The following is a 13,283-nucleotide window of genomic DNA, read 5'->3' as shown; positions in this document are numbered from 1 at the left end:
TTTTAAACTGAAACCAAATTATTGTTTGCCATGAAAACCATCTGACAAGAGTCAGCCAGCTTCACCTTTGACTAGGAGGATAATTTATCAATGCCAAGTCATGACAAATATCCTGTACACCAACTCAATTCCATCTCTCTGACTCCCTGACCCCCTTGCCAGGAACTCTAACCCACTCCTAAATAAAGGCTTCTACTTTTCAGAGTTAGATAAAGAAGCCACTGCTAAATATAACAATTTTCTTACCAGGTCTTGCTGGTGGCTAGAGAACCAGATGGTGATCCATAGGGGTAAGAATGAAGAATAACATTCTCATTAAGAAGAAAAAGAGAAGAACTGGTGTTACCCCAAACCAGAAGTCCCTTGAAATGTCCTAAATCAGAATACTTCTCCAATACGCCCTCTCTCTATAGGGAATTGAGAGTAAGGAGAAGAGGCAGTGTGGTGGTTAAGTATAGAAAGAGTTGCTTTAACCAGTACAATAAGGAGTTCTTTCTTCTTCTGAAGGCAATTCTCTGTTGTTAAAAGGCAATCAAAAACATCAATCATTTTTTAGAAAATATGTTTATCCCATGGTAGTCTTTATAGTTAAAAGTTTAATAAACATCTTTTCCTTGCATGCACTGAAGTTCTTTATTTACAAACACTACCTACTGTTAAAAATGTATTCTTTATGAGAGTACTCATTTCCACAAGAATCAATTGTGATCAATGACTATGAGATTTTTTTATTTCATTTTATTTTTAAATTTATTTATGGCTGTGTTGGGTCTTTGCTGCTGCGCACGGGCTTTCTCTAGTTGCAGTGAGCAGGGGCTACTCTTCGTTGCAGTGCGCGGGCTTCTCATTGCAGTGGCTTCTCTTCTTTCAGAGCATGGGCTCTAGGCGCACGGGCTTCAGTAGTTGTGGCTCGTGGGCTTCAGTAGTGTGGCTCACGGGCTCTAGAGCGCAGGCTCAGTAGTGGTGAGGCACGGCCTTAGTTGCTCCGCAGCATGTGGGATCTTCCCGGGCCAGGGCTCAAACCTGTGTCCCCTGCACTGGCAGGCAGATTCTTAACCACTGCACCACCAGGGAAGCCCTGACTATGAGATTTGACAGAGAAAAGAAATGGCACCTAATTTTTTTTTCCAAAATAGCATGTTAAAAATTCAGTTAAATACTCAAGTAATTTATAATATTCGAGAGTTGCCATAGAACACAAAACACTCCTAGTATATAACCAATTGTGAAGACTGACAGATTAAGTGACTAGTCTCCCAAAGCACTGTAACCTGTAGAGCTTATTACAGAGAAATAAAATAAATCATAAAGAATCCCAATTGCTATCTAAAATTCTTCCTTCTTGGAGACCAACTTCTTACCATCTTTGCAGGTTTTTCCATTCTCCAGGAGTTTAACCCCAGTTGGGCAAGCACACTGATAAAAAGGCTTGACTGGAGACATCAAACACAAGTGGGAACAACCACCATTATCAATTCCACATGGATTTGTAGCTGTCAAATATAAATCACAGTAATTAATACCAATGATTATGGATGACCTCCCCACTCTAGATACACAAAGGTTAACAACCATAACATGAGTAACTCTGATAAACCAAATTATTACCAAATGTCATCCAGGTGCTTGACTACCAGACCATCTGCAAGGAAGGGAATTAATCAGTGAGAATTTACTTAGCATTTTGTATCCAAAGAGGAATATACAAGAAATAAAGCAGGATGTCCCTGCCCTAAAGAGCTTGCAATCTGGCCAGTATGACGAAATTAATGAATAATAATACTGGAAAACAATACAAAACAATGAAACTGCTATCTTGCACATTTAGCCTGTAAAGTCAGTATAGAGTCAAATGGAAAGTAAATCACTAAGGAAAGACACAAGACATGACTGAAGTCTTGAAAGGTAGGAAGAACACATAGGGAGACATTCAAGTGTGGTAAAACCACATGAATGAAGGCTTGGAGGCTGTACACTGGGTGAGATAATAAGGTGAACAGTGTAACGGAAGATTAAGGTTTGACTAATAGGAACTAAAGGTGAATGAGCACAGGGAGGGGAAAGTCTGGTGGAGGCACTGAGAGACAAGAAAAGCCACACTTTGGAATGATTTACATGGAAAAGATAAACAAAATGGACTTAAAAGGGAAAACTGAGAAGCAGAGATTACTTAGAAAATGTGAAGAAACTATATATAGAAAGGGATGGATTTAAATAATACTCATAGAAAAAAATCAACAAAAGATGGAGATCAACAAAATATGAAAGATAAAAGAAAGCAATAGCACACATAACTGCAAATTCTCAAACTAGTAAAACATAAAGGATCAACAGTGTCATTAAAAAAACAAGAACAAAGAAATTCTTTCCTGAGGGCCAACACTGAAATAAAAAATTCACACAAGTGACTAAACATTTTCTTTTCTACAAAAGAGTAACACAAACATTTTAAAACATTTTTATGGACTCATGATCACCAGATTCCAATATGACACATTCAGTATTTGACTATCTCCCCCTAAATGGAAGGAACTAATACAAAGCAACGCATAATCCAAAACCCCTACATTTTTGGCTATGGAATACAATCTGAAATACACTCAGACACATGCCAGACATTTATTTACACACCAGTGCCAAACACTTAACATTCTCATATTCTTTTAAACCCAATCCTAGTCCTCTCTTACAAGAAATTGTTGTCAGCAGTCACAGCCCAAGTCATTATAAAGGATGGCCAGAAACAGAAGCAAAACTAAGAAAAAAAGGTGGGGGGATGTGCACAGAAAAGGTATAAGCAAGTATTTTATTTAAGTAACCTGAGGTACTTAAATTAACCAGTTAGATTAATAGAGGTTTCCATTCAAGAAAAGTGTTCATTTTTAAACATACAATGAACAAAATCACTCATTAGAGAAATAATATGAATAAGAAATGCATTTGTGCACAATCTTAGCATATGAGCTATCTCAATTTCTTATTTTATTTCTCTCTTCTTTACCTTCACACCCCCAGACTCAAAGGGCTGAGGTGGTCTGTAGTGACAGATATCAAGCTACAAATGGTTTACGCTGTTGTCTACCCTGAATTATATTTTGACATTTTCCCTGTTTTTTATCTCTTCCCACTACCTTTGGATATATCCTCCCTCTTCTTGCCCCTCACTAAAGCCAGGCATCAGAGTGCGACAAAGCTATTCCAACCTGCAATTTAAAAATCAAGATCACTTACCATTTGGCTGCCTCTGCTGGCTGAAGGCATGTATATCCATGGGAGAAAAGATGTTAGAATGGATTTCACGCAGACGCTCGCCAGTGTACTTGTTGCAAGCCAAAATGGAGTGTGTATTCCAGTCAGTCCAGTACAATGTGTCCTCAAATAACGTCAAGGCAAAAGGATGTGGAAGGGAACCTTTAACCACTGCCTGCCTATTAAACACAAAGAGAAAAACTCAAACGTTTCTAACTTTTCTTCTTTAATCAAAACTTCACCTCTCCCATTAAAATGGTCTCGCAGTCCACATTAACACATACAAATCCTGGATAACACATAGTTAAGGTCAAATACACCTATGAAAAATAAGACAAGGAGTAAATTCAAACGTATTTGAAATCATGGTGCCTGAAATCCTCAACCAAGCACTTCAGAATGGTTCCTAACTTGGCGGCAGGCTCGGGGTGCACTACAAGCTAGCAGACAAAGTGAAGGCCCAAGTATCAGCACTGCTGTCAGCTCCCATCTCCACACTCACACCTTCCATCCTTCCACGTAATTCATGCCACTGGAAAGAGAAAAGCTGGCAAAAAGGAAAATCCCAGGGTTTAGAGTTGGCCCTGGGAAGTAGTTTTAAATCAGCAATAGGTTTTTCCCTTCTTGATGCGGAAGAACAAAGAATCTGAGCCTATTTCTTCCATCACTTCTTATGGCTTTGATAACTGAAAAGTAAAAACATACACATGAGGCTAAATAAAAAGTCTTTCTGGTAGAGCTCTCTCTCTGCAGACTCCAGTCTCACTCCAGCAAACCATCACCTCAGTTGGCTTTCTGCTATATGGTTACTTAATCTCCACAAGCCAGGTAGCAAAAAGGAAGCCCAACCACCACAGAATGTGTTCAAGAGACAAAGCAGATCCCCAAATTTCACAAGCAATCCTAACTATATGGAAGGAGAGGTAGAGAGCCTGATTAGTACTGAAGGCACAGAACTTTGCAGAATGTCATGTAGAGTTATGTAATTAGTAAATAATATAATTCTTGAATAATGAACAAACTGCGTTTGAGCCACAATAGCAGTCAAGAAAATAAATGCTTTGATATTTTCATAATATCAAATCTAATATTTTCATTAATCGCTCAGCCAGGAGAGAAAGAGGAAAACGTAAGCAACTAAAAAGAAATAAAGAATAACACACTGACAGATAATCCAATTTTTAGGTCCCTGAGGTTATCTGATCTCTAACACCTAACAGATCACAGGTATACTAAATTAAATTTAAGAGCAGTAAGATAATTTTCATCTAAGCAGAATTAGCATCTGTTCTTGTACATGGAATGGCCTTAGCCTAAGATGTTTTAAATCTGAGCCAGATTTTTAAATAACTGTATACAAGATGAGCATGACTAGTTTATCAAACTTTCTATTTTAAAACCTCACACCTAGGGCAGCCCACATCACCACAACTTTCTCCTCTCTTTTTTAATTCTCGCTTCCCTAGCGGATTACTTTCCCTCTCATTTCCCAATAAGAACGGTCACAATGACTACTTCTGAAGTGGTTTCTTCCACTTTTTAAATGAACAGCTTTATTAAGTTTACTCAAATGATTATGCTATTACAGGAGCGATATCATAGTTTAAGTTCAAATTTAAATAGGCCTGCACATTTCACACTGACGTTTTCCAAAATTCATTATGGTAAGACATAATAAAGAGAGAGTTCTGAGAAGCTGCCAAGAAAGTCAAGTAACATGACTGAAAAATAAATAATAGTAAAGATGAAATTACTTAGGTTTTCATTAACCATCTTAAAGAATCACAAATTATATAACCAGATCTTTGAGAAACTCTGGGGAGAAAAAAGTCTTCTAAGTCCTTTGTATATTATTATTATTTTTTTTTAATAATACACAATGTATGTATGTATTTATTTATTTATTTATGGCTGTGTTGGGTCTTCATTTCTGTGCATGGGCTTTCTCTAGTTGTGGCAAGTGGGGGTCACTCTTCATCGCGGTGCGCAGGCCTCTCACTATCGCGGCCTCTGTTGTTGCGGAGCACAGGCTCCAGACGCGCAGGCTCAGTAATTGTGGCTCACGGGCCCAGCCGCTCCATGGCACGTGGGATCTTCCCAGACCAGGGCTCGAACCTGTGTCGTCTGCACTGGCAGGCAGATTCTCAACCACTGCGCCACCAGGGAAGCCCCTTTGTATATTATTAAATAAAAAGTTAAAATTCACTCTAATGAATTTAACACAGCAGAATAAACAGATAGGAAAAAGAGAACCCCTCCCTAAAAGATTTACTCATTTTACATATTGACTAAAAGTATTTATATACTGAAAAGAAATGAGACAGAGCCGAGTTCAAATGTCCCCCTGTACTTACACTACTTATTTCCACAAGCTTTGTTTTCCTCATCTGTTATTGGAAGATAATAACCTAACCACACTGAGTTACTGTGAAGACTAAATGATAACATATGCAAAAGCATTTAAGCATTATGATTTGTACTTAATAAACATTTCATAAATGACTCCTCAATTTTAGGATGTATGTTTTCAATATTTTAATATTTCTGACATAGGGATAATATTTTGCAGCTGAAGTGAACATTTCATGTGCTGGTTTGTAAGTCAAAATAAAAAGCTCTTAAAATCAATAGCTTATCAGAATCAAGTACATACTAGACTCTGGCTTATCTGTATTAACAGGATCTCACACAACACAATATGTACAAAATTAGGTGGACTTATTAGACACTCAGTGAACGCCTGATAATATTAAATATCTTAAATGAAATATGTAATTAACAGAACTGTACAAAAAGCAGAGCTAAGAAGGCTATTACTCATTCTTGTTATATTCTTTGGTGACTTACCGATTTGTTCAGCCAGTGGTGACTTGCTCTGAAACTGCAGACAAGTGAACAGTCTTCACCTTTCTTCCCTCTGGTTGGGATTACCCCCCCGGAAACTCGAGTTACCTCAAGGAGGAGTTGATCACAGATACTGAGAACAAATGTGGCTGGCAAGGTCAAAGCCCAGTCCTTCAGTAGTATGCCACAACCAAAACAGGACTTGAAAAATTGATCTCTTATACAGAGACCAAAGGAGAGAAATCGAGACCCCTACTGATGTTTTGCTTTAGTGCTGGCAACCTCTGAGCATCATCTCCTCCCTCTGTCTGTCACTTCCTGAGGGCTCACTCTCACCAGTATCGCCAAGTACAGAGTGCACTCACCACCTCTTTCAGATTCCACGCCTGGCAGGTGCCTCTTTCAAATTCTGCACCAACCAGACTTATCCTTTATAAAACACCTGTACACTTGTATTCACTTTCTGTTTCTGGACCTCTTCCCAGAAAGTTGTCCTCTGCCCCCAACTGAGAACTCCCGACCCATGTGGGTAATAAATCTACTTAGTCACACCAAAGCACTACTGTCATGAATTCTGACATCTGAACCTAACCTCGGAAGAGAGCTTCTCCACATCACAGTGAGGTTTTAATAACACCTAAAAAGATGACAACAGTGGTAGTGGTACAGTGTTTGAAAAATGTCTACAAGTCTTCCACATGAAAACAGAACAACTAGGTAGCAAAACCAAAAAACCCTTGGACAACATTTACAACAAATCTAGATGAAGCAAAGCTTAGATGAAAAGGTACTACCACAAAACCCAAGACACAAAAAGGAAAACTACCAACAGCCATAAGATCTCATTGACATCAGCACTTCTGCAGGAGGAATCAGAAGGAAAAAATAGGGCATTCAGCAGATCCAGGAACAGGAGAACACACAAAATAGACAGCAATGGAAAGACAGGGAAACCAAACTGAGAACAGCAGCTGCCGAGGACTGGTTCTGTCCACTCAGAATGCAAAGAGTGGATGGTTGGTACTGAAGGGACTGGGGCACTTTAACCTACAGTGAACTCTCCAACTGACCCAACAGAGCTCCCTTACAGACAAAGGCCCATACTGACCATACATTACTGGGAGTACAATTAAAGTGAGGATGATAGTACAAGAGAGATAATGGAAAACTAAGGTACAGAAAAAAGTGGGAGAAGGAAACAGAGCCAGGAAATCTCAGAAAGCAAGCTGCCAAAACACACACACACTCGAGAGTTCTGTGAAGTTACAAAAGTTATGATAAAAAACTCTGCCTTCTTCAAGTTCCAGAAAAACAATTTCAGGTGAAAATTTTAAAATAAATTAAGATCAAGTCCATTAAAAAAGTTAATATTAAAAACAAAAAAAAAAAGAATAAAGAAAACAACATCCCTAAAGATAATAAAATATGCGAGAAAAGGGCTTCCCTGGTGGCGCAGTGGTTGAGAGTCCGCCTGCCGATGCAGGGAACACGGGTTCGTGCCCCAGTCCGGGAGAATCCCACGTGCCGCGGAGCGGCTGGGCCCGTGAGCCATGGCCGCTGAGCCTGCGCGTCCGGAGCCTGTGCTCCGCAACGGAAAAGTCCACAGCAGTGAGAGGCCCGCATACCGCAAAAAAAAAAAAAAAAAATATGCGAGAAAAGTATGGCCCTAAAACAAAGTTTACAACCTATTGCAAAATAACCTGAAATGCTTTAAAATCATATACTAGCCGTAAAAGAATAACACAAATTACAATTTAAAACCTCAAAACTGAGGTGACAGAACTAACGAAAGAATTAGAAGTATATGAATAAGTCACTTAAGAAATGAATTATCAACTAGAAATAACACAAACACAGGAGTGAATAAACATAACAGATAAGGAAACAGAAACAGCTAGTGAAAAGAAGGAATTTTTTTTCTTTTTTCATGATTTTTTCCCATTTTATTAGGAAATAATTGACATATATCACAGTACAATGTACAGCATGATGGTGTGAGTTAGACATATTGTGAAATGATTACCACATAAATTCAGCTAACATCCATCATCTCATACAGATATAATAGAAAGAAAAGAAAAAAAAATTTTCTCCATGGGATGAGAACTCTTAGGATTAACTCTCCTATAACTTTTCTATGTATCATCCAGCAGTGTTAACTACAGTCATCATGTTGTACATTACATCCCTAAGGAGGAATTTTTGAAGATCAAAAAGAAACAGAAAAATCGATTTTTAAAAAATAAAGATTTGAAGCACAAAGGACAGGGAAGAGAAAAGAACTAATTTGGAGCAAAGAAATGGCATCAAATAGTAACTCAAACCCTCAGGAAGAATTACAGGATACCTGAAATGGCATATATGTAGGTTAATACAAAAGACTCTATGAATAATGTTTTCTCTTTTTCTCCTTTAACCTTTTAAAAACACCTAAGATTGTATAAAGTGATAATTATAACATTCCATTGGTTATAATAGAAATGTAATATAAATGACACTAATAGTACAAAGGAGGGGAGAGGGAATGGAGATATACTAGACTAAAATTTCTATAATTTACAGGAATTAACTTAGTATTTTACCATAATACAGATTTTGACAAAACGAATATTGCAATCCCTAGAATAATCACTAAGAATATTTTATTCTCCAAAACACTGTTTAAAAACATAAAAGGAATTAAAACGATACACTAAAAAATATCTACTTAGGGCTCCCCTGGTGGTGCAGGGGTTGAGAGTCCGCCTGCCAATGCAGGGGACACGGGTTCGTGCCCCGGTCCGGGAAGATCCCACATGCCGCGGAGCGGCTGGGCCCGTGAGCCATGGCTGCTGAGCCTGCGTGTCCGGAGCCTGTGCTCCGCAAGGGGAGAGGCCACAACAGTGAGAGGTCCGCATACCGCAAAATAATAAAAAATAAAAAAATAAAAAATATCTACTTAATACAAAAGAAGGCAGAAGAACCAAAGGAACAAAAAAAGACAGACATGAAAAATAAAATTAAAATGTCAGATGTAAACTCAACCATATTATTAACAACATTAAATGTAAATAGTTTAAGCACCCCAATTAAAAGACAAAAGGTTGAACACCTTAAATATATACAGTTTTTCTTTGTAAAAAGAAACCATATATATATGGCAAAGGTTGTTAGACCAGGTGAAACAAAACAAGACTCAACTGTAGGCTGTCTACAAGAGACACCTTTTATATCCAAAGATCCAAATTCGTTGAAACTGAAAGGTTACAGCAAACAGTAACCGTAAGAGAGATGCAGTGGTTCTATCAGACAAAATATATTTTAACACAAAAAAGTATTACTAGAGATAAAGCAGCACATTTTATAATGACAAAAAGTCAAATCATGAGGGAGATGTAACAGTTATAAACATACACAAATAAAAACAGAGCCCCCAAACAAATGAAGCAAAACCTGACAGAACTGAAGGAAGAAACAGACAATTCAACAATAACAGTCTGAGACCTCAAAATCCTATTCTCATTAAAAGGTAGGACAACTAGACAGGAAATCATAAAGGATATGGAAATTCGAACATTAGGACAAGTATCAATTAATTTTAAAGACTGAAGTCATACAAGGTGTATTCTCTGAGCACACTGAATATCAAGAACAGAAAAATTCGGGAAATCCACAGTGAGAATTTTCTCATAGTTAAATTTTTCTAAATCCTCCCTCAATGTCTTCTAAGTAAGCAACGGGTCAAAGAAGAAATCCCAATAAATTAAAAAATACATATTTTTAGCTAAAAGAAAATGAAAATACAACATATAAAAATTTGTGGGATGTCACCAGCCAGAGCAGTGCTTAGGGTAAATTCTATAAATTTATCCCTAAATTCCTGCATTAGAAAAGAAGATAGGGACTTCCCTGGTGGTCCAGTGGTTAAGAATCTGTCTTGCAATGCAGGGATGCCGGTTCTATCCCTGGTCAGGGAACTAAGATCCCACATGCAGCGGGGCAACTAAGCCCATGTACCACAACTAGAGTGAAGCCCTTGCACACACCACAACGAAGTGAAGAGCCCACATGCCACAATGAAAGACCTGCGTGCCTCAACTAAGACCTGACACAACAAATAAATAAATAGATATTAAAGAAAAACAGAAGAAAAAGACTTCAAATCTATAATCTAAGCTTCAACCTTAAGAAACGGGGTGGGGGGGGATGCAAACCAAATCCAAAGCAAGAAAATTTTAAAATATTAGGGTGGAAATCAAATGAAATATAAAACAGAAAAAAACAATACAGAAAAAAAAAAAACCAAATGTGTGTTCTATTAAAAGATCGACAAAGTTGACAAGCCTTTCACTAGACTGACAAAAAAAAAGAAATTGGGAAATTTGTGAATAAAATTATGAATAAAAGACGGACATCACTACTGACCTTAGAAATTAAAAGGATTATAAGATACCATGAACAATTTCATGCCAACAAAATGGAAAACCTAGATGAAATGGAAACATTCCTAGAAACAAATTACCAAAACTCACTCAAGAAGAAATTAAATGTAAAGACCTAGAAAAATTTTAAAAATTGACTTAATAATTTAAAATCTTTCCATAAAGAAATCCCCAGGCCCAGACAGCTTCATTAATGACTCCTATTAAATATTTGCAGAAGAGGGCTTCCCTGGTGGCACAGTGGCTGAGAGTCCGCCTGCCAATGCAGAGGACACGGGTTCGTGCCCCGAGGTCGGGAAGATCCCACATGCCTCCCACGAGCAGCTAGGCCCGTGAGCCATGGCCTCTGAGCCTGCACGTCCAGAGCCTGTGCTCCACAACGGGAGAGCGCACAACAGTGAAAGGCCCGCGTACCACAAAAAAAAAAAAAAAAAAAAAAATTTGCAGAAGAAATAATATCAATCCATCACACACTCTTCCAGAAAACAGAGGAAGAGGGAACACTTCCGAACTCATTCTATGAGGCTCGTATTACACTGATACGAACCAGCCAGACAGCACAAGGAAAATAAACTACAGACCAATTTCTCATGAATAAACACATAAAAATCCTCAACAGAATATTAGCAAACTGAATCTAGAAACATCTAAAAAGGATTCTACGGCTTCCCTGGTGGCACAGTGGTTAAGAATCCACCTGCCAATGCAGGGGACACAGGTTCAAGCTCCAGTCCAGGAAGATCCCACATGCTGTGGAGCAACTAAGCCTGTGAGCCACAACTACTGAGCCTGTGCTCTAGAGCCCACAAGCCACAACTACTGAGCCCACATGCCACAACTACTGAAGCCCGCACGCCTACAACCCATGCTCCGCAACAAGAGAAGCCACCGCAATGAGAAGCCTGCGCACAGCAGTGAAGAGTAGCCTCCGCTCGCCACAACTGGTGAAAGCCCACGTGCAGCAACAAAGACCCAATGCAGCCAAAAATAAATTTTTTAAAATATTATTTTTTAAAAAAGAAATAAATAAAAAGGATTCTAAAACATGACCAAGTGAGATTTATTCCAATGCAAAATTGGTTAAACAACTGAAAATCAATTAATGAAATTCACCATGTGTATAAAAAACAAAACCACATGATCATCTCAACAGATGCAGAAAAAGTACTGGACAAAATCCAATACACAATCATGGTAAAAACTGAAGATACTAGGAATAGATGAGAACTTCCTAAACCTGATTAAAAGGTCTCTACAGAAAACCTATAGCTAAGATCCTGCTCAATGGCAAAAAAAGAAAACAAAAATTTTAATGATTTCCCCCCAAGATCACAAACAAGGCAAGGATGTCTTCTATTCAGCCTAAGACCTAGTGAGTACTATCAATTAAGAATAAAAAGCATCCAGATGGGAAAGGAAGAAGTAAAACTGTCATTATTCACAGATGACACAATTCTGTATGCAGAGAATACTAAAGAATTTAAAAGAAAAAAGCCTCACAGATGTAATTAATTCAACAAGGTTGCAGGATACAAGATCAATATACAGAAATAAATTGATTTCTATAGACTACCAATGAAAAATACAAAAAATGATACAGTCAAATAATATTTAACAAGGGAACCAAGAATATCCAATGGAGAAAAGACAATTTCTTTAATAAATGGTGCTGAGAAAACAGAAAAATCGAAATTTATTAAATAATTCATTCACAACACCATAAAAAACCCCAAATACTTGGAAATAATAAAAAAGTGTAAGACATCATACACAAAATGGATCACAGATCTAAATGTTATAAATTAAAACAATAAAACTCTTAGAAGAAAACGTGTCAATCTTTGTGACTTTGGGTTAGGCAAAGATTTCTTAGTACATCAAAAACACCTTTAACAAAAGAAAAAACTAATAGTTTGAACTTTATTTCTAAATAATATATCCAATGAAGAACTTGTATCTAGAATACATAAAATTCTTACAATTCAATAATAAAATAAACCAATTTAAAAATGGGCAATTAACTTGAATAGTGTCTTAAACATCTGTGCCTCATGTGAAGGAAGACTGAGCTACACTGTATTCAAGAGGATTACACGCAGGACAGACTGAAGTAAAGTTAATAATGTATCTGGAGTAGAGGCAAAGGAGAAGCATGAAGGGACCTAAACCATGTCGGCAAAATCTGGTATTTACTTTTTCCAAAGTAATTATTTTCTCCTGATAATATAAAGAATACACATATGTTGACTATAAAAAATGTGGAAATAGAAAGTATATCTTTCTAGTCCTTTATTATGTGCATATGTACAATATGTACATGTATATACACAAATACAAGCAATTTCCAATGACCAAGGAATGGAAAACCTGGTTTCTTTTATAAATAGTTAAGGTACAGCATGAAACCAACTAAGACATAACAGGAAACCAACTAACCAATGGAATTTAGAATTAAGAATTTGGTAAAAATTCATTAGTTCTAAATCATAGCCCCCAACAGGACGAAGGAAAACAGCTGAGCCAAACCAAGAAACAATTGAGGCACCTGCACCAAACCAGGAATAAAGAGCATTTACCACCTATAATTACTGAGCTTCTGCACTGGGTATATATGCAGCAGGTCCCAAGGTCCTTGTTGCATCTTAATAACTGTTAATATGCCCTGAGAAAAAATGGTTAATTTATGTATTTTGAAAGACTCCAACTCATCCTCTCATCTTGTTTAAACAATATCTGACTGTATATATATATATATATATATATATATAT

The 13,283-nt window shown here is 37.4% G+C and overlaps 1 protein-coding gene across 3 annotated transcripts in view; it reads right to left on the bottom strand.

The window, feature by feature from the left end:
* LRP6 (LDL receptor related protein 6) overlaps positions 1-13,283 on the bottom strand; it is a 156,981-nt gene that overhangs the window by 69,622 nt on the left and 74,076 nt on the right. For all 3 annotated transcript variants that reach the window (XM_007469337.1, XM_007469339.1, XM_007469338.1), the window contains 2 exons: positions 3,232-3,428; positions 1,362-1,493 (listed from right to left, as the gene is read on the bottom strand). In XM_007469337.1, coding sequence (XP_007469399.1) covers positions 1,362-1,493; positions 3,232-3,428 — 329 coding nt within the window. The remainder of the gene's footprint in view (positions 1-1,361; positions 1,494-3,231; positions 3,429-13,283) is intronic.

The sequence above is a fragment of the Lipotes vexillifer genome, unplaced genomic scaffold, assembly GCF_000442215.2.
Source record: "Lipotes vexillifer unplaced genomic scaffold, Lipotes_vexillifer_v1.1 scaffold395, whole genome shotgun sequence".
Classification (NCBI taxonomy): Eukaryota; Metazoa; Chordata; class Mammalia; order Artiodactyla; family Lipotidae; genus Lipotes; species Lipotes vexillifer.
This window is presented reverse-complemented; position numbering and strand designations above follow the sequence as displayed.